This window comes from Nicotiana tomentosiformis, chromosome 11 (assembly GCF_000390325.3).
Source record: "Nicotiana tomentosiformis chromosome 11, ASM39032v3, whole genome shotgun sequence".
In the NCBI taxonomy this organism is placed as follows: Eukaryota; Viridiplantae; Streptophyta; class Magnoliopsida; order Solanales; family Solanaceae; genus Nicotiana; species Nicotiana tomentosiformis.
In genome coordinates, this window is record NC_090822.1 from 100,189,459 (window position 1) to 100,210,250 (window position 20,792).

Genomic DNA, 20,792 nt, shown 5'->3' on the forward strand with positions numbered 1-20,792 from the left:
GTGAACTAAACCTCAATTTTGTTTAGCTAGAAAATTTCCATGACAAGGCAAGAGAAAATAGGTTTTGTAATCTTAAAATAGTAGTTCCTCTATTTCAATTTAGTCCGTTTAAAAAAAATGACATATTTATATATTTAAAAATAATTTAATTTTAAACTTTTCATTCTACCCACTTTACTCTTAATGAGAAGCTTTTATAGCCACACAAGAATCATGGTCCCACAAAGTTTTTACCCCTTAAACTTGTAGGACCACATATTTCAAAAAAAAAAAAAAATTTAAATTTTATATCAAATCAAGCTAACTCATCTAAATTGAGATAGATTCTGCATTACACCACATGATTTTTCAATCATACAGTAGGAAACACTCAAAAGTGCTGCCTTTTTTGAGCAAATACACCATCCAACCACATGATTTCCTTGTACTACGATGCAAAGGTTGTCTGCATAACATCAACTATATTTTCATTAATAGAAAAAGAAAAAAGTGAAATAAAACTATGAGCTACTGAGAATTATTCCTTTTGTAAAATCAACAAAAACATCTTCATAAAGTATGCAATTTCCTTCCCTTTATTTTTTTCAGCCTGCTTCTTCCGCTACGCCAACAAACACTCTTAGCGCAATCTTATAAATGGGATCCGAAAAAAAGTAATATTTTATAAAGATAGAAAGACTATTTTCGAGGAATCTTTGCATTTCAAAAAAACATAGCAACCTACTTCTTCCACTGTTCCTGAAAAAAGTTCAAAAAAGCAAAGGTAAATGGTAAGAGAGTGATTGAATTGGCTTATTTTAAGTGTTTATTAGCTTTTAAGTACTTTTCTAATTTTTAAGGTGCTTGGCAATGATAAAAAGTGCTTAAAAGCACTTATTTTTAGACATAAAAAATACAAAAATAAGTCAAAAACCAAAATTTGATTATTACGACTTTTAGCTTATAAACTACTTTTTAAAAACTAATCCAAATACCTCTTGCTCTTCCACCAATAGGTCTCCACTATGGTACCTCTACCAATTAAACTACTTTAAGAACTACCTTTTCCATTCCTGCAAATACAATCATAGTCCAATCATGGTACAAAATCATGTCAGAATACCTCAAAAAGCAAATCTGTTTTTGTGATTTTTCTTAAGGTAAAGTCTTAAAACACTTTCACCATTTCCCTTTCCTCAACTTTATGTCATTTGCACACTTGATTTGTGAACCCAAACTTCTCGTTCTTGAGATCAAACTCAACAAACAAATTCTGCATCTGAAAATTCCCAAGAATAATCGACGGTCCGGTCGATAATTCAGACCCGGAATCTCTATCAGTCACCATAGTCAGACAAATCACATCATTTTCCTCAACTATAGAGAAGTAATTAGCCAATGGCAATGCCATTTCTGCACCACCTTTGAAATGAAACTTCAGCTCTGGCAAAGACACTGTTTTATGCCCTGAAACATTAAAACAAGGCCTTAAACCTGTCAATTTTTCAATTTTCTCAATTCTTGAAAACCCCTTTACTTGGTTCACAAATGCACTCATCACTGGCTCAAAAATTCCATGATTCAAGAATGTGAAAGTTGTCCCCGAATCCACTATAGTCCCACCATCCCCTTTGGAATTTGGTGTCAAATAATGATATGGTATTTTCACTTTCTGCCCACCAACTGTGATTTTTCTTAGGCCAACATAATAGTACTCTAATAATGCATTTCTTCCAACAACCACTGGATTTTTCAGCAAAGGAGTATGGCTCAAATTTGCTGACTTTTCATTAGAACTATCCAAAACAAGCATGCTACTTTTGCTAGTGTCATCAAATCTATGAGACACAAGACAATAAGACAATTTCTTGGCACCTAATTGATTTGGCAATGATGAAAATCCCCTACCAAAACCCGCGATTCCAGCCGGTTGTTGAGATGAAAATAAAGAACAACCAACAAGAAAATTTGGTATTTTCTTGTTAGGTAAGTCTAGTGTTTCAACTAGGCCAAGTCCACCTGTGGAACCTGCACCATATAGAATCATATAAGGTGGACAAATCTGTTTGCAATTTGATGGGTTGAGTGATTGACAATCTTGGCAACGAGATTTTGGATTGGTTTTGGGGTGAATCCAACTACATTTTGGATTCAAACATCCAACAACCTTAGCAGAAGTTGACAACTTGGGAACAAATGTAGGAATATTTTGTGAAGAAATAGGACATTTGGAACATTGGTATTTTTTAGTACATGGGAACCAAACAAAGCTACTGCCAGTGTCCATAATAAAAGACATTTTTTGAGGAGGAGTACCAAATCCAAGAGTAATTGAGTAACCTCCATAGCTATGAGGATATAAAGGGATTTTGGAAACAGAAGAATCTTGGGAATTCTTGATATGATGTGCTCTAGCTAAGGAAACAGAAGCTAAATGCGTGAGCTTTTGGTAAAAGTCTTGATTTGGATTGGTGTTGAAAAGTGTGAGAGGGATTGTTGTGGGGGAGTTTGATGAAGAAATGAAGGGAAACAGGAGAGAAAGGATAGGGAGAAAAAGGAGGAGAGGAGGGGAAGAAGAAGCCATGGTTTTTGGGAATTGTGCCTTTGAAGATAATTGCCAATCTAAATAGTAGTAGTAGTAGTAGTAGTATGCTCAAGTTTGAATGCATTTAGTTAAAGCAGGATAATACTTTCATGTCTCAATTTATACGTCCATATTTGACTTAACATAAAATTTAATAGAAAAAATTTATAAAATTTATAATCTTAAATATGTTATGAAATTTTTGGAATCATAAACACATGTCAATAAAAAAGTAAAATATAAAGTTTAAGTTTAAATTATTTTTAAATATAAAAATATAATTATTTTTACAAGACTAATAAGAAATAGTGACACGAGAAATAGAACTACTTTTGTTCTAATTTATGTGATGATGTTTGAATTTCGAGAATTAAACAAATTATTTTTTGACCGTATTTTTTCCTATGTCTTTTTTAAATATTTTAAATTATTTCTTATTGTGTTATAGTACTTTTTACGTAGTTATCAAATATTAAATTTTATTTAAAAATATTAAAAAATTCTATGTTTAAATACACAATTAAAATTAAAAATTTGAATTCGAAAAATAAAAAAAATCACATAAATTAAGACGGAGGGTAATATATATGTTGAAGTTGTATTTTTTTAGTAAAAGCAGAATAGTAGGTTTTGGCAACTCTTGGGACATAGGTACAACAATAGGTAGTGTGGCATGTGATTCAACAATCAAAAAAACTCCAAAAGCAATTAATTTTTGCACCGAAGTGTGTAAACGATAAGGGAGCGTTGGGGGTTGACAAAATCCAATGCTCCAAGACATTTTGTTTTAGATGCTAACCATTGCACAAGCATTTGTTTGGTCCTATTCCCTTTTTGGATTATATATATAGCATTGCTACAAATTCATAAAAGAAATAAATAAAAATAAGTAAAAGTGTAAAGATAATATTAGAATTAGGTGGTCCCCGCATTTACAGAGGGGTTAAAAAATTGTGATGACAAGAGTTGGCCATATGAAGTAACTTTGTCCGCCGAGATTTAGGCAGATAAAGATTTTCTTCTCGGTTGAATTTCAAATTTCAGTCTGTTATGATTTCCATTTCACTATTATATTTTGAACTCTGAGCTTTGAAATGAAAAAAAAAATGGGTACTAATTAATTCGCATGTTAGTCCTCACATGGGTTAGCAGTATTTTTATATTCTCTCTTCGGCCCGAGAGCAAGGTGGGGAATTCTTGGAGGGAGGGAGCCGAGGGTCTATTGGAAACAGTTTTTGGATAAGGTCTGCGTACACACTACCCTTCTCAGACCTCACTAATGGAATTATACTGAATTGTTGTTGTTGTTTCTTTTCGGCAGATCGGGGAACAATTTCAGCACTAGCATTTTAAGAATGTCATCTGATGTACCAATGTTATTCCTCTTTGTTTAAGGTACATTAATACAATCACATAAAGTAGTATATTTTCCATTAAGCTGCGATCAATGAAGTTCAAAAGGGAAAGTCTTTCGACCATTCCTAAGCTCTTCGTTTTTTTTTTTGATAATGGTGAAAAGTCTTTCCACCATTCCTAAGCTCTAAAGGGATAATTTAGAATTTAAAAGGAACACAGCACACAATAAAAAGAATAAAAAAAGAAAAGGGGGAATGACAGATTCCAAGATATTGTGGTCCTCGGCTACGAGAATAGGTTGTCTGGCTGATGAGGAAACCTATGTGCTGCCCTTAAGTTACAAAATGTCCATTGATCAAAGATAAGGAAAAGTCAAGATACATATGAGGGATGAAGCATAGGCCATAGCCCACCCTTGCGAGAAAGCATTAAATTGGTGAAATACATAGACAGTCCCTTTAACTTGACAACAACTTTAACTTAGACACCTTACCTATTGGCCACCTGAACTCGGCACATAATGTACCTATTGCACCCTTTAGAAAAAAACCAAGGAGAAAAGGAAGGGTGGTTTCTTTATGGGTGTAGTGGAGAGCGGAGAGGTGGAGGTGGACCTAATGGTGGATACGAAGGTGGAGGTTGTGAAGGCAGTGTCTATGATGGATATGGTGGTCATGGGACGTTGGTGGAGGCGGATATGGTGGTCATTGGCTGCACTAGTGGAGGTGGCCACGGGACATCGGTGGAGGTGGATACGGTGGTGATTAGGAGATGAGAAAAAACAAAACAAAAAAATTCAGTGAAATCCCTCAAGTGGAATCTAGGGAGGATAGTGTGTACGCAGACCTTACCTGTATCTTGTGCAGGTAAAGAAGTTGTTCCGACAAACCTCCGGATCAGGCCAGCATAGTAGGAGACGAAAAAGAGAGAAGAAGAAACTTTAAAACAGCGTGGGCTAAATATGGTCTTAAGAGAAGTGTGAAACACGCAATGCGCGAAGTCAATAGTGCGTGTCTAATAGGTACATTTTAACTTAACATTAGGTGCTCAATAGGTACAAGTCTGAGTTTGAGGTTTCTGAGTTAAAATTGTTGCCAGGTTATGGGGCAGTCTATGTATCACCTTTATATAATCGTGACTTAAGACTGTGTGAACCAAACAAAATTTACAGACTGAAAATGTGATAATAAGATAAACATAGAGCCTCACTCCCTTTTTTCTTTGGCAATAACGGGCAAGCTGCCATTCGAATGTAAGACAACAATGAGATAGATCCACATGCCCGTGACAGACCAAGAGCACAAGGCCTTTAATTTGTTGGGGAGTGGCACATGGGTGTCTTTTGGAACATACGGATCTCTCGCCATCAACTAATTTACTGCTATTTACAAGGGTAAGGTTCCTATTATCTCCACCTTGATTCTACAAAGTGCAACTTGAGATTACTATTTTCAGCTAAAAGTCGTACACTGTAAAAATGTAGTTCTCATTTCTACTGCACATAAGAACAATCCAGCCCTTTGGCTCTTCTAGCAAACTTCCTCCAGAGAGGAAATGCCCTGATGTCGATATAACCATCATTTTTGCCACACTGTACACTTCAAGCACGTATTGTTACATGATAGAAAGGTTGTTCATTCCCTTTTTTACTAATGTACAGGCTCATAAAAGCTATCAAAAAGGGAAACAAAGTAGCTACGCAGATTTGGATTTATCCCGCTATTCAAATATTTGACTTTTGCATCAGAATATCATCAGGGCCTTCTCTAGAGCCTAAAATTCAAAATAAGAAATGGACATTCAAAGACCTTACAACAATGTATACATATAACAGGAGTAAATCCTAATCATTGAAAGATAAAGGATCAGTTTCAAAACAAAACACCAACAGCAGCTTAGGAACACAAACCTATTGTTGCTTCGCCCTCTTCCTTGCCAAATAGCGTTCCTTAGCTGCAGTGACAGCGTCCTGATTTCTTTTATGATGGTCAACTTTTGGTTGATCACTTGCAGCAGATTCAGTGACAGCAGTTAGTCCATTATCTGAAGCGGGTTTTACAGCCCCCTCTTCAGACAAACCATCTGAATGAGGCTTGATATCCGCCCGATCAGTCCTTTCTTTACGAGGAGGAGAAGCGGAAGCTTCATGATCTTGCCTCTTTATCTCCCTAGACATGTCTGAATGTGCATTTGCTGATGATGAAGGTTTTTCTTCTGTCCGAATTGCTTCCTGTTCATGATGATTCTCAGCCCTCTTGGACTTGCCTTCTCCTCCAAAGGCAACATTTTTTTGAAGATTGAAGTAAAAGTCACTGATGTCAGCTTTCTTTGTAACCTGTCAATATATTTAACAGTATTAGAACATAAATGATCTATGTCCTGATAGGTGAAACCTTCAGATCAAATAGAAGAATTAATGCATGCAACAGACAGCCATAGCTTCTATTTATTTGTTACTTACTGAATAACAATTTTAATTGATGTACCATTTCGGGAAAAAAATGATGTACCCTTTCTGTTTAGTGGTGATTATTTCTAGTGAACTGTTCTGTGTTAAACCATCATGTCTAAGCAAGATCAAAGCTTTTACCGTAAAATAAGCATTAATAGCCGTTGTTATAGTTTCAGATTTTCCTTTTGACATCATTAGTAGCCGGGTGGCTTCCATACTTTTAGTTGGAGCTAATCACATTCAGTTGAAACTGTGAGGCATTTGAGAAATAAATGCTTTAGTATTCAAAGCAAAATTTTCAGTATTTGTTAAATTTTACTAATGCTTAGTTTGTCAAAATTGGAACTTCTGAAACTGCTTTTTGACATACAATTCAGGTACTCGTTTAACAAGACAAATAGCCCCACTATCAAAAGTAAGTGAAATTATATTCTTGAAGATAACTCTGCTAATTTAACTTTAAAATGCTTCGTTAAACTTTTGTACCCACATTTTTTGAAGTGCTAATATAAAATCTGTTTATTTAAGAACTAGCCATAAACGTACTCCTCTAAAAAGCTAACACGCTCTGCACATCAGGGCCTTGATAAAATTGAGAAGGTAATTTCTACCATTCAGTTCTTTTTCCTTTGTAAGAGTTTTCATATTCTATCCAAAGAAACATTATCAGGTTACATGAGGCAAAAACTTTAAAAATGAGTTTTACAGAAAGATTTACCAGAAGATGACAACCATCAGTCTTTTCTGCAAATGTTAACTTAAGATCATGCTTAAACATGCTCTATCATCATGTGGATACCACACGAAAAGGGCATTGTTAGAAGTAAAATTAAATTTTGGAGACATTACGCATCACTGAAAGGCCATCCATAGTTTTCAAATTAATACCTAAAGACTTTGAAATTTCTCAACACGAAGCACTACAAATGGAACTAAGATATGCTCATATGCAAGCAAAGAACAAAAAAGATCCTGCAGATGTTACCCACTAGCAATCACAAGTAAATGAGAAAATTTCACTTACATCATCTCTCTCTTCTCGCAGTTCACGAAGACGCTCTTCCTCCAACCACTTAGCCTGCTCTTGAAGTTTCCTCTTGTAAGCAGCAGTTACAAACTTGTCCTTGTCTGCAAAGAGATGATCATCTTTACTCCTCTCTTTTGCAATTTTCCTCTCATAAATGATCTCATGCTCCCTTTCTCTTACTTTTGCCTTCTCCATTAGCATCTGGATATATTTTGGCTGGAAACAAGAATAAAATTTCAGTAAAAGGTACAAAATTGCGGGAACAATTTTCATTTCTGTCGAGTAAAAACGGCAGATATTACTCTACCCTCCAGTGCTCAAAAAGTTACACATGTTAAGATATTATTATAAAGGAAAAAGTAAATAAAGAAAGAAAGTAACACCAATAACAATAAAATATAACTCTAGTTTTAGAGGAAAAACTTTGAGAAAAGAAACTACAGTCTATATTTCAAAGGACCTTCAGCGACAAGACAATGCAACCAGACAAAAGCAGAAAAGATTGAATAGATTAGTATAACCACTGGGAAAAGAAGAACTCCCTCCTATTTTTTTCTCGCACAATTTATCTATCAGTAGCTTACCAAGTCCTTCGGTAAAGAATAACGAAACAAAGGAGGTACCCTCAAAAAGTAACACTTTACAGAATCTTTTCATATTTTATTTAACTCGCGAAACACTCCTAATCCTAGTATCTTACTGCCTAAGCCACTATAACATGTCATGAGTTTAAGGTTCCAGAGGTAAACCAGGATATATTTTTGGAAGGCTGAAAGTTGTGTTAACGTGAAAAAGTAATATCTTTTGAGATGGAACGTGAAAAAGTAAGATCTCAAATCCAGTTTCAGATATAGTCTACCACAATGAAAATACTGCACAAACTACTTCAACCAAGTGATTCCAGATCTGAACAAAACAAATGATGGCCTCTCAAAACATTACTAACTAGATACAGAATCAATTTCCCATAAGGGACTTGGATATTCGTGGTAAATTCATCAGATAGGAAAAGTGATGAACAGATAATCAGTTAATGATCTCTTTATTTGTTAGATATTCTCAACCAAAATTTTAAGTCTGGTATGGCATACAGTTCAAAGATAAGTCATATATATAAATTTGAAACTATGTAAACTTGCTTCTTTGAAAAGATTCGCAATGCAAGCTGACACGGAAACCACTCTAATTGGGAATTTCCCATGTAGGTTAAGAGGGAATACCTATTCGATAAAGGAATATGACATTTTTCTAGAAGACAGTATATAAAACACGAGAAAGTCTTGTGGAATGACATGAGCAACACCCAGCTAAAATGTCTGTTAGCCTACTTAGTGTTTGATAATATAACAAGGAAGAAATCTTTCCCGTGGAAAACAAATTCTACAAAAGTAACTACTTTCACATGGTTTCACAATTAATTGCAAAAACAATCATGAGTTTTCCTCTCCAAATGTTTAAGCATAGAGTATCTGCTCCAAACTTCTGAGTCGTTCATTTGTTTTATTTCATCAAATTATATTGGACATCTGGAAAAAAAACAAAGAGCAAAAAGTGGAACTCAAAACAATACCTTCCTCTCCTCGCGATCCTGAGCTCGAGGTTGGACAGCCTTCATTTTCATATCATCATATACGCCATCATAATCAAATACTGAAGGGTCCTCTTCTAATGCCTTCTTATGCTGTTCTTCAATCTGCCAAAAAAAAACAGAAAACAAATACAATCAATAGAAATTACAACGCTAGTCACTTCCCCTTCTGGAGCCATACATCTTTTTTTCTGTTACATGTAAAGATATTTTACACTATAAGTAAAGTTTATCTCTGATACAGGTTAATTTACCATTTTTATCGGGGTGTCATGTAATGCTTGCTTGTCAAAAAGATTTACCGGAAATTACCTTATAAGTGACCTGAGTGCACAAAACTTAAGCTCTAAAGTAAATCAGTTGAAAAGGATTTCAAAAAATAAGGTATAAAACAAATGTGAAAATAGTGAGATGAGCAAAAAAAAAAACTTACATCTTTGAGAGCCTTATTCTTGGAGGCATGGCGAGAAATTTCTTTTTCCACGTCATCATCATCATCTCCGAAACCAAGTGCTGCTGTAGGAAGCGGAGGCCTTGTGGGTCCCCCCTGTTTCTTCTTCTGCTGTGATGGTGGAACTCTTAGTTGTAAACCATATCCCGACTTTCTCATCATCCTTACAGCTCTGCAAATAAAATTGAATAAATTTCAATACAGAAATTAGAAATTTCTATGTATTAGGGTTTGTATGATTACTTACTGGTCTTTTGAATTGCAGCTGGTTTTATCAAACCGTGGAACTCTCCGAAAAAGTTCTCTTCTCGATTGGCAATAATCGGCAATTTAGAGCTGTCGGAAGAAGGCGGTGGTGGCGGTGACCGATGCCGGAAAAGGCGGTAGCCGGCGGCGGGAGAAATAGGGGAATGGGGGTACCGGCAAACGATTGGAAACTGGACCGGGATATGGATCCAATGAAAACACCGGGCTTTTTTCCTTTAATAAGGAATTGAATTTTCCGGAGGTATTACTCCCTATTTAACTAAATTTCTTAATGGTGGGCTGAATAATATAGAAATTGGTCAAATACTTTTGAAAAATACTACTCCTGGTATGTACTAATATGTTACTTTCTCTGTCCTAATTTATAATTTTTCAAGAGTCAAATATTTTAAATTTTGACCATAAATTAGAAGATCTTAAGTTTTTTTAAATAAAATTTACATATTTAAAAATTATATAGTACTACTAGAAGTTATAATAATTAATAATTTAAAATATTTTAAAAGTATATAAAAAGTATATAAAAAATTTTGGTCAAATAAAAACTCATTTGGTTCTTGAAATTTTAATTGTACCATATAATTCCTTCCCCGCCCCATCGAGAAATAGAACTGACTAAATCCTAAGTCAAAGGGTCGAGAAACTCAACGCCACTTCTTTTTATCATTTTCCAAAAAGTTGATAAACAGAAAGAGTGTAAAGAAGATATTGTCTGATATATTCTTACAAAAATTATAAAGGAAAGAAAGAATGGATTATCAAAAAAAAAAAAAAAAAGAGAAGAAAGAATAAAGAGTAACATTGTATATTGTGCATGAATCAACTTTTACCAAATTACGTGTAGTGATTTATTTATAATGGAACACTTTCATGGTATAATACAATGCATTTCAAGTTAGATAAGATATAAAAGAAGAAAATGGGAAGGAGTAATGCCATTATGCACTATTATTTTAAATAAGTTCCGTTAGTCACAAACTTAAACTGTTTAATTTGTTCAAGAATTAAAAATTATGGCAACTTTAGTAAAGAATGGGTCCGCAGCCGCAAGGTAAAATGTATGAATACTCTAACACGATCATAGAACACTGGCGCAAGTGTTCAAACTCAGCGCGTCATGCATGTCTAAGACATCTGGTTCGCAAATGCGAAGATCGCAAATGCGACAAACTCCTCGGAAATGCGAACCCTGGCTTCCGCTGCCATGGTCGCAATGAAATAAAATTAGCAACTTTAAGCATGAGTAGTGAATGCTGGAAAAAAAAAAGCTATTAATTGTGAATTGGGTGAAGATCTTTTGGATTGAAAAGAAAAGGAAAATGGACGGTAGAGTAGTCTCTATTTTTAGATTGATAGAGTAAAGATCAGAGCGGAACAGGTGTTAAATATTACTACCTACGTGCACTTTTACTTGGCATGTATACTAAAAATAGATTTTTATTTTTATTTGTCACTTTACGCATATCAAGAGAAGACAAAAAAAAAATCTGTTATACCCACAGTATTTATTACTCATTTCAAATCATTTTCTCAAATCTAATAAAATATGCATCAATTAATATGAGTATAATGGTAAATTATGCACTTCATTTATTATTTCTTAAGGGGTGTGAAAAATCATAACATGCCAAGTAAAAATGAATGGAGAGAGTATTTTAAATATATGGCAATCAAATATCAAATAATAAATAAATATGCACTAATAATAGAATAATTTATTATTACTACATATGCTTCTGCTTTGAAATTAGGGAATAATTTAGCCGCTCCTTAAATACCTTACTTGATGGAACTAATCAGAATCCCCATGTTGTACTTCCTTTGTTGTTTAATTAAAAGCTCATTCGGCCAAGCTGTCAAAAATTATTATTTTTTTAAAAGTATTTTGGTTCAAAAATATTTTCAAAAAAGTACTTTTATAATTTGATTAATTAATTAAATAGTACTTTTTGTAGCCAAATTATGTTTGGCCTATCATTCCAAAAATTACTTTTGAGTATCAAATTACGAAAAAGGACCATAAAGGTTCAGTTTGCAATTAGTCTTATTTTAAAGAGATAAATAAATTTGAATATTTATTATAATAAAATATAATTTAAAGATTTCGAACAATATAAAATAATAACTATTCCAAAGCGATAATATTGGGATATCTAGTATTTACTTATTGTTTACATGATGATTTAAATATAACAAAATATATCATTCAATATAAATTAAAAATTTGCTCTTATAAATCACTATATAAAAGAAGAGATGTATTTATAGTAAAGAGAAATAGAAGAAAAAGAATAAAAATATGATAGAATTACCAAAAAAGAAGAAATGTATGGTAAAAAGAGAAAAAGAAAATAGATTATGAATAAACTAATTTTCTGCTTCTGCTTAAAGCAGCAAAATTACTTCCGCTGCTGCTCAAAATTATTTTTTTATTTTTGTCAAACATCTCAAATTTTCCAAAAATATTTTTTTGTCAAAAAAAAAAATACTTTTTGCTTCTTAGAAGCTTGGCCAAAGATGCTCTAAAGCATGACGCCATTTACTTGCTCATGATAAGTTGAGACAATCTTTCCAATAAAATAAGCTGATCAAAAAGTTGTATCGGACTTGCAAGCATTAAGAAAGAAAAGAAGGGAAACATAAAAGAAAACGAGCCAATATAATGAAGCCAACAAAGAAACTGAACTAAAACGTAAAAAACCACTGTACTTTGAAGAAGAGCACCTCTTCGACTTTAGCTAATGGAAAATAACTACTACTATGTAGCAATAACGTGTATATTTAAACCTGTTCGGCCATAAAAATTTCAATTTTAATTAAGTTGAATTTCGAAATTTTTCAAAAATTTAAAAATTTTCAAAAACTATTTTTCCAAATTTTCCTTACAAATCACTCACAAAAATTCAAAAACAACTCTTCTAAGTTGTATTCATGTCCAAACACACCTCTAATTTTCAAATACCATTTTCATTTGAAAAAAAAAAAATTATGTCCAAAATGCCCATTGTTCCATCTTTTGCTTTCATCCCGAAGAACTGCGTCTACGTAATAGTTAATGTCAATTTAGCAAAAACTAGTGCAAGGACTAAAATCCCTACACTTTGGCAAAGGTAAAATATTGTGCTGTAAGAGTTCGAGGACAACAAATGATTGTTCATGTACAACCTGGAAAGCATCAGAAATAACTGTCATACGACACATAAGATATTCCCCCGAAATCCAATTCCAATAAACGAAACTAAAAAAAAAGATGTTTATGAGGTAAAAATTAATAAGTTACTTCAAGTATCTGGTATTAAGTTATTCAAATCCTCCGAGTTAGCAAAAAGCAGTTGGGCATTATTCTTACCAGCACACACAAGAACAAACAGCAAACAAAGCTGTTGTTGATTAGTCTTTTGGAGCACATATAGTTCTAACATACTTCCATTACTTGGTGAAAACACTAAACTTGTGCCAGAGTAAAAGGGCATACATAACAAGAAGGTAAAATTAGAGGGGTAGAAAAGGTAAACTGAATGAAAAAAAGAAAAAAAAAAGTTGTAAAAGACACTTTTAGCTCGCAATGAAACAAGCCCCAACAAATGATTCTTACTTGCAGTTGACTAAATACGCATCCCATCCTTGAAGCCGGTATTCACGAGCTGCCTCTATGGGGTTGGCCGCCTTAATAATTCCACGGCCAACTATAATGATATCACTGCCTCTATCAGCAATTACCTGAAACCATAAATACTCAAAGTAAGAGCTGCTAAAATAGTTCTGTCGTGTTAAAACTAGTAGAATTCTTATAAAACCAATTAAAAGGTAGCCGGGAGTATGAGGAAACAACCCCCACATAACAATAAAACAAAAATGGAAGTTTTTGCATCATGCAAATGGTGCGGAACAACAGACCAAAACGCCCTGGGCAATAGCACAACAATATGAAAATGTTTCATCTCAACGACTTTATGGTACTCATATAGTCAACACAAAAGTGTGGTTCCTTGGGGTCTTGTTAAAGCACACATTTTCTGCAACTGACAATTCACATGCAAGGGTGAAGTATAAAACACAGAAGTGTCATAAGCTATGTTTTGTAGGAACTAACAACTTCTTCCTTTCTAGCTTCAAGCATCCGGTGTCCGGAACACACTGGCCCTACTAATTCGAATTCTCACAGTACAAAGCCCACTATGAGGGGTTTTAGTGTTCCCTACAAAAGAGGACCCATTCCCAGGTCCTGAATCGGAAAGGTTACCAGAGTGAAAAGGACCTTTACCATTAACACTGCACCCTTCGGTGGGTAATAATTTCTTTCTTCATCATTACATGGACATTTCAATCACCAAATCATCAAGGTGCAATCTTTGAACAAAGCCATCTTATGGGTAAAAATTGCTCCTCCAGCTCATTATTTTAAAAAATTGTTCTCTAGTTTAATGTTGTGAGTGAAGAGTCTAATACAATTCCAAAAATAGTGTATATTCATGAAAAGGATAAGAGGGTAGACAAATTCCAGAGTACAATAAAGGTTCAAATTCTCTTAGAACACTGGATATAATGAGTTAATTTAAGCATTAATTATTGCAAAGTGTTGAATAGAGGTACAACTGCAATAGGCTCTCAAATGTAGTTGAGGCCATGATTGTCACCAAGCAAGGGTCAAAATGTATAGACGCTCACTCTCCTTCAGTGGGAGTCTCTCTCATAGTTTGTTACTCCCTACATCCAATTTATGCAACAGTGTTTGAATGGGCACACCGTTTAAGAAAGAAAGAAAAACTTTTGAAACTTGTGGTCCAAAACAAGCCATAAACATTCGTTTGGCTAGAAATCATCTCATTAAGTGAGAAATGGGAAATTTAGCGTTAAATTATTTTCAAATATAAAAGGCGTCATTCTTTTTTGTACAGACTAAAAAGGAGTGTGCCACATAAAATGAGATAGAGGGAGTATTACTTATTACATGTTTCACAAACACATGAATCATACATGCAATTAATTCCATGTAAAACAATGATAGAGTTATCCATCCATACATATGCTAACATAAATATGCACAATACAACTGAGTATTTTGTTTATTTAGGTGCATTAGAGTTTAGAGAATAGTGCCAGGTAGAGTCAAAATCATAATACTCACAGGAGATCCCTCTAAGAACTTACTAAGAATAGGTCATCAATTTCTTCCCCCTTAGGATTAAGGATGACTGATAACTGCCTCAGATACCAAGAGTACAAGCGAAGGCTTGTTCCACGCATGCACAACCGTTCTGATAGTTATGATTGAAGCTAAGGTATACGAAAGGAAGGGTTTTCAAACACCTAAAGAATGTTGAGAAATTTCAACCATTGACCGAAGCTCATCAGTTCGCCTTGATGGGTTCCTATCAATTACTGGAAGCACAGCGTTTATCCTAGCTACCAATAACGGGCACTGTTGCCTCCTCTCAAGTCTCTTATGGATTTGGGGCTCTCAACCATTTACTTAATTGGCCCTTTCCTAGTTTCTTAACATTGTAGGAATTGTTTACTTGCTTTCTCTATTATATGCAGTTACTAACAAAAAAAGTTTGGTTCATGGTGTCAATAAATTATGTGTTGAACTAGAAATGCCACAGGGACATGATACCAAATGATATGTCATTGAACAATGGAGCTCGCAGTCAAGGGGATCAAACTACAAAAAGAAGAAAGAGGTGGTTGACTGGTTCTGTAACTAACAAGAGTTTGAGAAGTTGCAACGAAGATAAAGAAGCGAAAAGTTAGGGAGCTCTTTTGGCTTTCCAGGATGAAGAGGAGTTCAAAAGAAGCAGCCGCTAAAAATTCATCATTTATCAAGAAAGTAGACAGTCAATCGTCTGAAAAGGAAATGGACAAACTCTTCCGGCCAACTTGCAGAATCATTCCTTAATGAACCAGCAACTTCAATGTAGGCAATAAAGGAGTAGAAACAAGCAAGTAGTATAGCTCATCTTTTAAGAAATGAAAACTAAGACAGGACCGGAACATGAACATTTTATGGTAGCAACCGGGACTTACTGCAGATGGAGTGTTATATTGTTGGCCTAGAGCATCTCCACCTTTGACCAACTGAACACCAGGCGTAGCATGGATGAGGGATGGGTTTCCTGGTCCATTAGGCCAGGAAGCAGGATTCACAGAGATGAATCCAATGACAAAATCTGAGTGATCCTCAGCAATTTTTACTGCTGCTGCCGTGTAAGCTCCCGTGGCTAGGTTACCTGAAGAACTCATTTCAGCAAGAAGCAACAGTCCCCTACCACGTGACAAGCCCTAAGTACAAAATAGTTGAATCAGATCTAAATAGAATTTTCTGTAGCTCAGTAGCTTAGGTATCAGTAACACCAAACAAACCTTCAATTTCAGACCATCCACAATTCCAGGACCAGAAATAATGTGTGCATTAGTTATATCAGCCCAATCTAAAATGCGAAAGATACCTCTGCAGACAAACAAGACAACTTAGGGAGATTAACTTTAGCAAAAAAGGAATATGAGAAAGAAATAGTAATCTGACATCCCTCACCCTTCATATTGCATCGTCACTGTATTTCCAATGTCAGCAAACTTACGATCTTCAAATATTAAAAAGTTATGTTTGTCTGCAATCTACAGAAGAAAAGAAACAAGAGTAAGCACTCAACATAAACTTTAATATCTATCTATTGGCAAAAACAAGAATTACTTTTAACCCTGTTCAATATCATTTTTCCATTCAACTTGCAGAGAGTGACCATGTCAACCTAACATTGGCATGCATTATTTAAGCCAACAAGCACTTCTATCACATAGTATCCTGTTATTATGACCAAACATTTAGTACTCTGCTAAAGCTATCAGCCCAGGAAACGAAGTCATTTTCCAGCTAACTACCTAAACATAAGGCAACTCCTTCGATGCAGTGCTTGAACTTTTTTTTTTAATAAGTAGATGCAGTGACTGAACTCTTTAGACTAGAGTTGCAATCCTGCCACCAGCCAGCTCATATATCTTAATCAATAGCACATGCACGTAATGAAGGAAAAAGGGAACCCAGAAATATGTTAAACATGGTCTAAAAGTTTCTACACTAGAGAAAAAACTGGAGCAATAATGACATCATCATCCACCAATCATGTCAAAGAGCAACTTACCGATCTAAGCTTAGAACCGAAGTCTGGAGTGAAATCAGGCAATATATCAACATGTGTTTTTAACATGCAGATTTCAGGTCCAACCTGCACAGGAAGATTTGAAATAAACTTGTCAAAATATTACACATTAAACACACAAACATAAATCATTGGACAAAGATTAAATAAGAAAGTAGGAAATGTCGCCTGATTTCCTTCTGTCACACCAAAACAAAGGAGGTTTAGGACAATTCATATACTAAATGCAGCTGCTAGTCGTTACACTTTGATACCTTTGTAAGCCCCACAAGTCTCATTTTCTCAGTTCATTCGACACCCAAAGACAAGGTAATAAAGTCTCTACAAACCTTGTGACACAAACTCAAATTTAACAAGAAAGAACAGCAGAGGGATGGTGATTTTCATATCTAACTAGCCCCGTTCCTTGTTTGCAGAACTTGTTATACATGCACAATTGATTAAGGTTGCTTACATCATTTACAGGGAAACAATACTTTATTCAAGAATGATTACAAAAAAAGGAAAAAAGATACTTTAGATCACCTTGTCAGCAATATCTAGCAATTCCGCAGCTGTGGCCACATCAGCAGAAAGGCACAAGTTAGTCTCCTTTTGCACCATAATTTCAAACAACTTCTTCCCGGTAGGATTTTTTGCAATCTTTGCCCTCTCCTGATATGGTAATCTGAGACTGACCTTAGTTTCCTTCACTGGCACTGGAACCGCAACCTTGCGGTTCTCCTCTAAGAATTTCTTCACCATTTTTTCTGTTTCCTCTGAAACTCTACCCTTTTCCTTTAGTATCTTCACCATCTCAGTCAGTTTCACCATTGAATGCAATGTGATTCCATTCTCAGCCAAATTTTCCCTTCCTCCTTGCTCTCTGCCCAGAAACAATCACCAAATAACTCACCTCAGGAAAAGATAATAGCTCAATATTCGCCAATAAATCACAAATCCATTCTAATTGAAATTTCCCAAAAGACTCACTAACACCAAATGTAAAAAATAAGGCACTAAACAATCTTCTCACTTTTAACAAAAAAAAAAAAAAAAAAAAAAAGGTACAACCAGTAGATTACTACAATTATATGCCACCATTTTTCTCCACTTGTGCTGATTATGCATATGCTTAGCTCTGAACTCCAACTTCTACAAGCTATCCGCTAATTTTAAATGCACTATACCCTACACAGCTGCACTTACTATCACATTCTTCTTGCAAAAACTTTTTTTTGAAAAACCTGTTGCAACCATTCAATTATTTCCTTTTAGTCTATCCCAAAATAAAAATAAAAATCTTTTTATATCTAAAAACAATTTAACTTTAAACTATCTATTTTACAAGATATTTACAGTCTCACAAAGTTTTTTTCCTAAAATACGTGTCTAGTACTCCTTTCATATGAAACATTTATATATTATAAAATAATTTAACTTTAAGCTTTTCGTTCGCTCATTTTATCTATATTGAGACAAATATTATGGCCCACCAATTAAGATTTTAAGGTTACAAGTTTCAAACCTTCTTTATTTTTTTTCTTTCTTAATCTAGTCAAAATTGAAACTGAGGGAGTACATCTTAACTTTAGAAAACGAGAGTTGTGCTACTTTCAATAATACTTCAGAAAAAAAAAACATTCTTTAAAAGGTAAAGTGTAGTAGTACTTCAGGAAAAGTCTTTGTACGAGTAAAAGAAAGAAATTGCACCGACCTATCAATCATGACGACAGCATCGGTAACGGTTAACCCAGCGGCACGGAGAGGCGCAGCAGTCTCAAGTACCGAAGCACCACTAGTAACCAAATCCTCAACAATAAGACAAGCTTGACCTGGCTTAAAAGCGCCTTCAATCGCCTTCGCAGTACCGTAATCCTTAACCTCCTTACGGCGCATGAGCATAGGCAAGTCATGCGCAGTGGAGATACACGTGGCAATAGGGAGAGCCGTGTAAGGCACTCCGCACACGACGTCGTATTTGGTGGAAGACGGGAGGGAGCCGACGAGCGTTTGGGAAATCTGACGGAGAATCGAAGGGTAAGAGACGATTAAACGGAGGTCGATGTAGATTGGGGAGGAGATGCCGGATTTCAGCTTGAATTCTCCGAATTTGACGGCGGAGATGTCGTGGAGCTGCAGAATTATTGATTCCATTGTTTCAGATACCATTTTGTTTTTTAACAGAGCAGAGTGTTAAAGAGAAGGTGGCTAGAATCGTTGAAGAAAAAGGCTCTTATATAGTAGTCGCTTTCATATTGGAAACTGGGAGGTTTTATTTAGGGCTTTTGTATAGGCTACGTATGCGGCATGTATTATAGGACCTTATACTATACTAATCTTTAGTTTTTCTATTTTGACATGCTATTTTTTGTTCATATAATAGTCTTTCTAATATTTTTAACACTTTTAAAAAGATTATTTGATCCTCTTTAATAATAAAAGTAATTGTGCAAATTAATTTCTATTGCCCTTAAAATTCTACTTAGGAGTCGTATACATATAAAAATTAAGAATGCAAAAATTGTAATACATGAATTAGTAATACATAAATTATTATGTAATGATTGTTATATTTGCTTTTTAATTTTAAAATACTATTTTAGTTTTCTGATATATTATAAATGTTATTTTAATTATATGATCATTTTAATAGGAGATCAGTAAAAATAATATAAGATTTATAAATAAACACAAGTGACAACTTTGTGAGGTCAATTTTTTATTCAAATTGTAAGTGAGAAAAGGAGATTATTCCCTTTTAGAATTTTGAACACTTCTTATAAATAAAAAATTGATAGTCTTTAATAATAGAAATATCTGTCTAAATAAATTTTTATCTAATTAGAGCAATAATGGTGACTTTGAAAAAGAAAAAGTGATAAAACTGCATCTTGATTTCTAAAATGTCAAATATTTTAGAACAAACTCAATGTGTCAAAACAGCTCGTATTTGGGATCAAATTAGGTTGTATAAAATTGCGTTCTTCATTCTAATTTTGCTTAAATTCACGATGGATCTTAGAGTTTTTGCAATAATTATTAGGATTTTTTTTTTAAAAAAAAAAACTTGATAAAAAATCCAAAAAAAATACTGTTAATATCTGGAACGGTAAGCCATCTAATCAACTGAAATATAATGCCAAAAAGATAAAAGAAGATGCTTAATAAAAGAAGGAAAGTCTTAAAACAGCAAAAACACTCATATAATAACGTTCGGCGCTTTCATAAAGCAGGAGCTATCAAGTTAACACCATTGAAAACAAAAATTTGTTTATCATCATTAAAAAGAAAAGGGACTCCATTTACATGTCAATTAAAACATTTTTTTCTCTTTGCACTTATAGATGTTTGTGAAAGTTTTGTTAATAGGCTTTTCACTTGGGATCGTATGGCCTTGGGTTTGCTATTGAATTTCGTTTTTCTTTTACTCGTAAATTATTGGAAAAGATTGAGATAAAAGGGTCCTATGTCTTTGTAAAGTGAACTTTATATGACATGAAAGGCACTAGTATTAATTTCAAATACACAAAATGATATATAATAATTTCATTAGAACAAAATAATTATACAAAAATCTCATATGTTTAGTATTTGTTAATCTCCTATGTTATATTTTATGAATCCCCTACTAGAAACTCATATAAATAAATGTCACGACCCAAAATCTCACCACATGCGTCGTGATGACACCTAGTATCTAAGACAAGGTAAGCCGATTTCAATTACATTTTTGAAACTACTTTTTTTTAATTAAATAAGTAATCAAAACTAACAGCGGAACAAATATAATATGCAACCTCCCAAGACTGGTAGTATTGAGTCACGAACTCTAATTAAATACATGGAATGATCACGAGGACCGAATATATAATACTGTTTGATTAAAAATTAACAGTACAATGAAATGAAAAGACCCCAAGGGACTGCGACGACCAAGCAGCTCTAC

General features: G+C 34.2%; 3 protein-coding genes across 5 annotated transcripts; all 3 read right to left on the bottom strand.

Annotated features, from left to right (window-relative positions):
- Window positions 1–264: 264 nt before the first annotated feature.
- Window positions 265–2,652, bottom strand: LOC104101179 (probable aspartyl protease At4g16563). 2 transcript variants are annotated; one of them, XM_070188185.1, is made up of 3 exons: window positions 1,322–2,652; window positions 975–1,000; window positions 265–445 (listed from the first exon to the last, which is right to left on the bottom strand). In XM_070188185.1, the coding sequence occupies exons 1-3, from the start codon at window positions 2,561–2,563 to the stop codon at window positions 349–351; spliced, it is 1,365 nt and encodes a 454-aa protein (XP_070044286.1). In that variant the 5' UTR covers window positions 2,564–2,652; the 3' UTR covers window positions 265–348. The 2 variants fall into 2 exon arrangements, with proteins under 2 accessions (XP_070044286.1, XP_070044285.1); XM_070188184.1 differs by having other exon boundaries at window positions 265–738.
- A 2,943-nt stretch (window positions 2,653–5,595) lies between these two features.
- Window positions 5,596–9,897, bottom strand: LOC104101173 (uncharacterized). 2 transcript variants are annotated; one of them, XM_009608610.4, is made up of 6 exons: window positions 9,685–9,897; window positions 9,420–9,609; window positions 8,969–9,091; window positions 7,396–7,614; window positions 5,829–6,254; window positions 5,596–5,692 (listed from the first exon to the last, which is right to left on the bottom strand). In XM_009608610.4, the coding sequence occupies exons 2-5, from the start codon at window positions 9,597–9,599 to the stop codon at window positions 5,829–5,831; spliced, it is 948 nt and encodes a 315-aa protein (XP_009606905.1). In that variant the 5' UTR covers window positions 9,600–9,609; window positions 9,685–9,897; the 3' UTR covers window positions 5,596–5,692. The 2 variants fall into 2 exon arrangements, with proteins under 2 accessions (XP_009606905.1, XP_070044459.1); XM_070188358.1 differs by having other exon boundaries at window positions 5,602–6,254.
- Window positions 9,898–13,069: 3,172 nt separating this feature from the next.
- LOC104101167 (uridine 5'-monophosphate synthase) lies at window positions 13,070–19,075 on the bottom strand. Its single transcript, XM_009608600.4, has 7 exons — window positions 18,561–19,075; window positions 17,390–17,729; window positions 16,847–16,930; window positions 16,240–16,322; window positions 16,068–16,155; window positions 15,732–15,986; window positions 13,070–13,424 (listed from the first exon to the last, which is right to left on the bottom strand). The coding sequence occupies exons 1-7, from the start codon at window positions 19,013–19,015 to the stop codon at window positions 13,296–13,298; spliced, it is 1,434 nt and encodes a 477-aa protein (XP_009606895.1). The 5' UTR covers window positions 19,016–19,075; the 3' UTR covers window positions 13,070–13,295.
- Window positions 19,076–20,792: the final 1,717 nt, after the last annotated feature.

Excerpts from the sequence above, each read along its gene's own strand:
- LOC104101167 (XM_009608600.4), bottom strand. The coding sequence starts at position 19,015 with ATGGTATCTGAAACAATGGAATCAATAATTCTGCAGCTCCACGACATC. Across the intron at positions 17,730-18,560 it reads GCTGTCGTCATGATTGATAG|AGAGCAAGGAGGAAGGGAAA; the intron begins GTCGGTGCAATT and ends GTTTCTGGGCAG. Across the intron at positions 16,156-16,239 it reads GTGACGATGCAATATGAAGG|AGGTATCTTTCGCATTTTAG; the intron begins GTGAGGGATGTC and ends GTTTGTCTGCAG.
- LOC104101179 (XM_070188184.1), bottom strand. The coding sequence starts at position 2,563 with ATGGCTTCTTCTTCCCCTCCTCTCCTCCTTTTTCTCCCTATCCTTTCT. Across the intron at positions 1,001-1,321 it reads TGATTTGTCTGACTATGGTG|GAGACCTATTGGTGGAAGAG; the intron begins ACTGATAGAGAT and ends GGTACCATAGTG. Across the intron at positions 739-974 it reads TATTGGTGGAAGAGCAAGAG|GAACAGTGGAAGAAGTAGGT; the intron begins GTATTTGGATTA and ends AACTTTTTTCAG.
- LOC104101173 (XM_009608610.4), bottom strand. The coding sequence starts at position 9,599 with ATGATGAGAAAGTCGGGATATGGTTTACAACTAAGAGTTCCACCATCA. Across the intron at positions 7,615-8,968 it reads AGGATCGCGAGGAGAGGAAG|CCAAAATATATCCAGATGCT; the intron begins GTATTGTTTTGA and ends TCTTGTTTCCAG. Across the intron at positions 6,255-7,395 it reads TGCGAGAAGAGAGAGATGAT|GTTACAAAGAAAGCTGACAT; the intron begins GTAAGTGAAATT and ends ATATATTGACAG.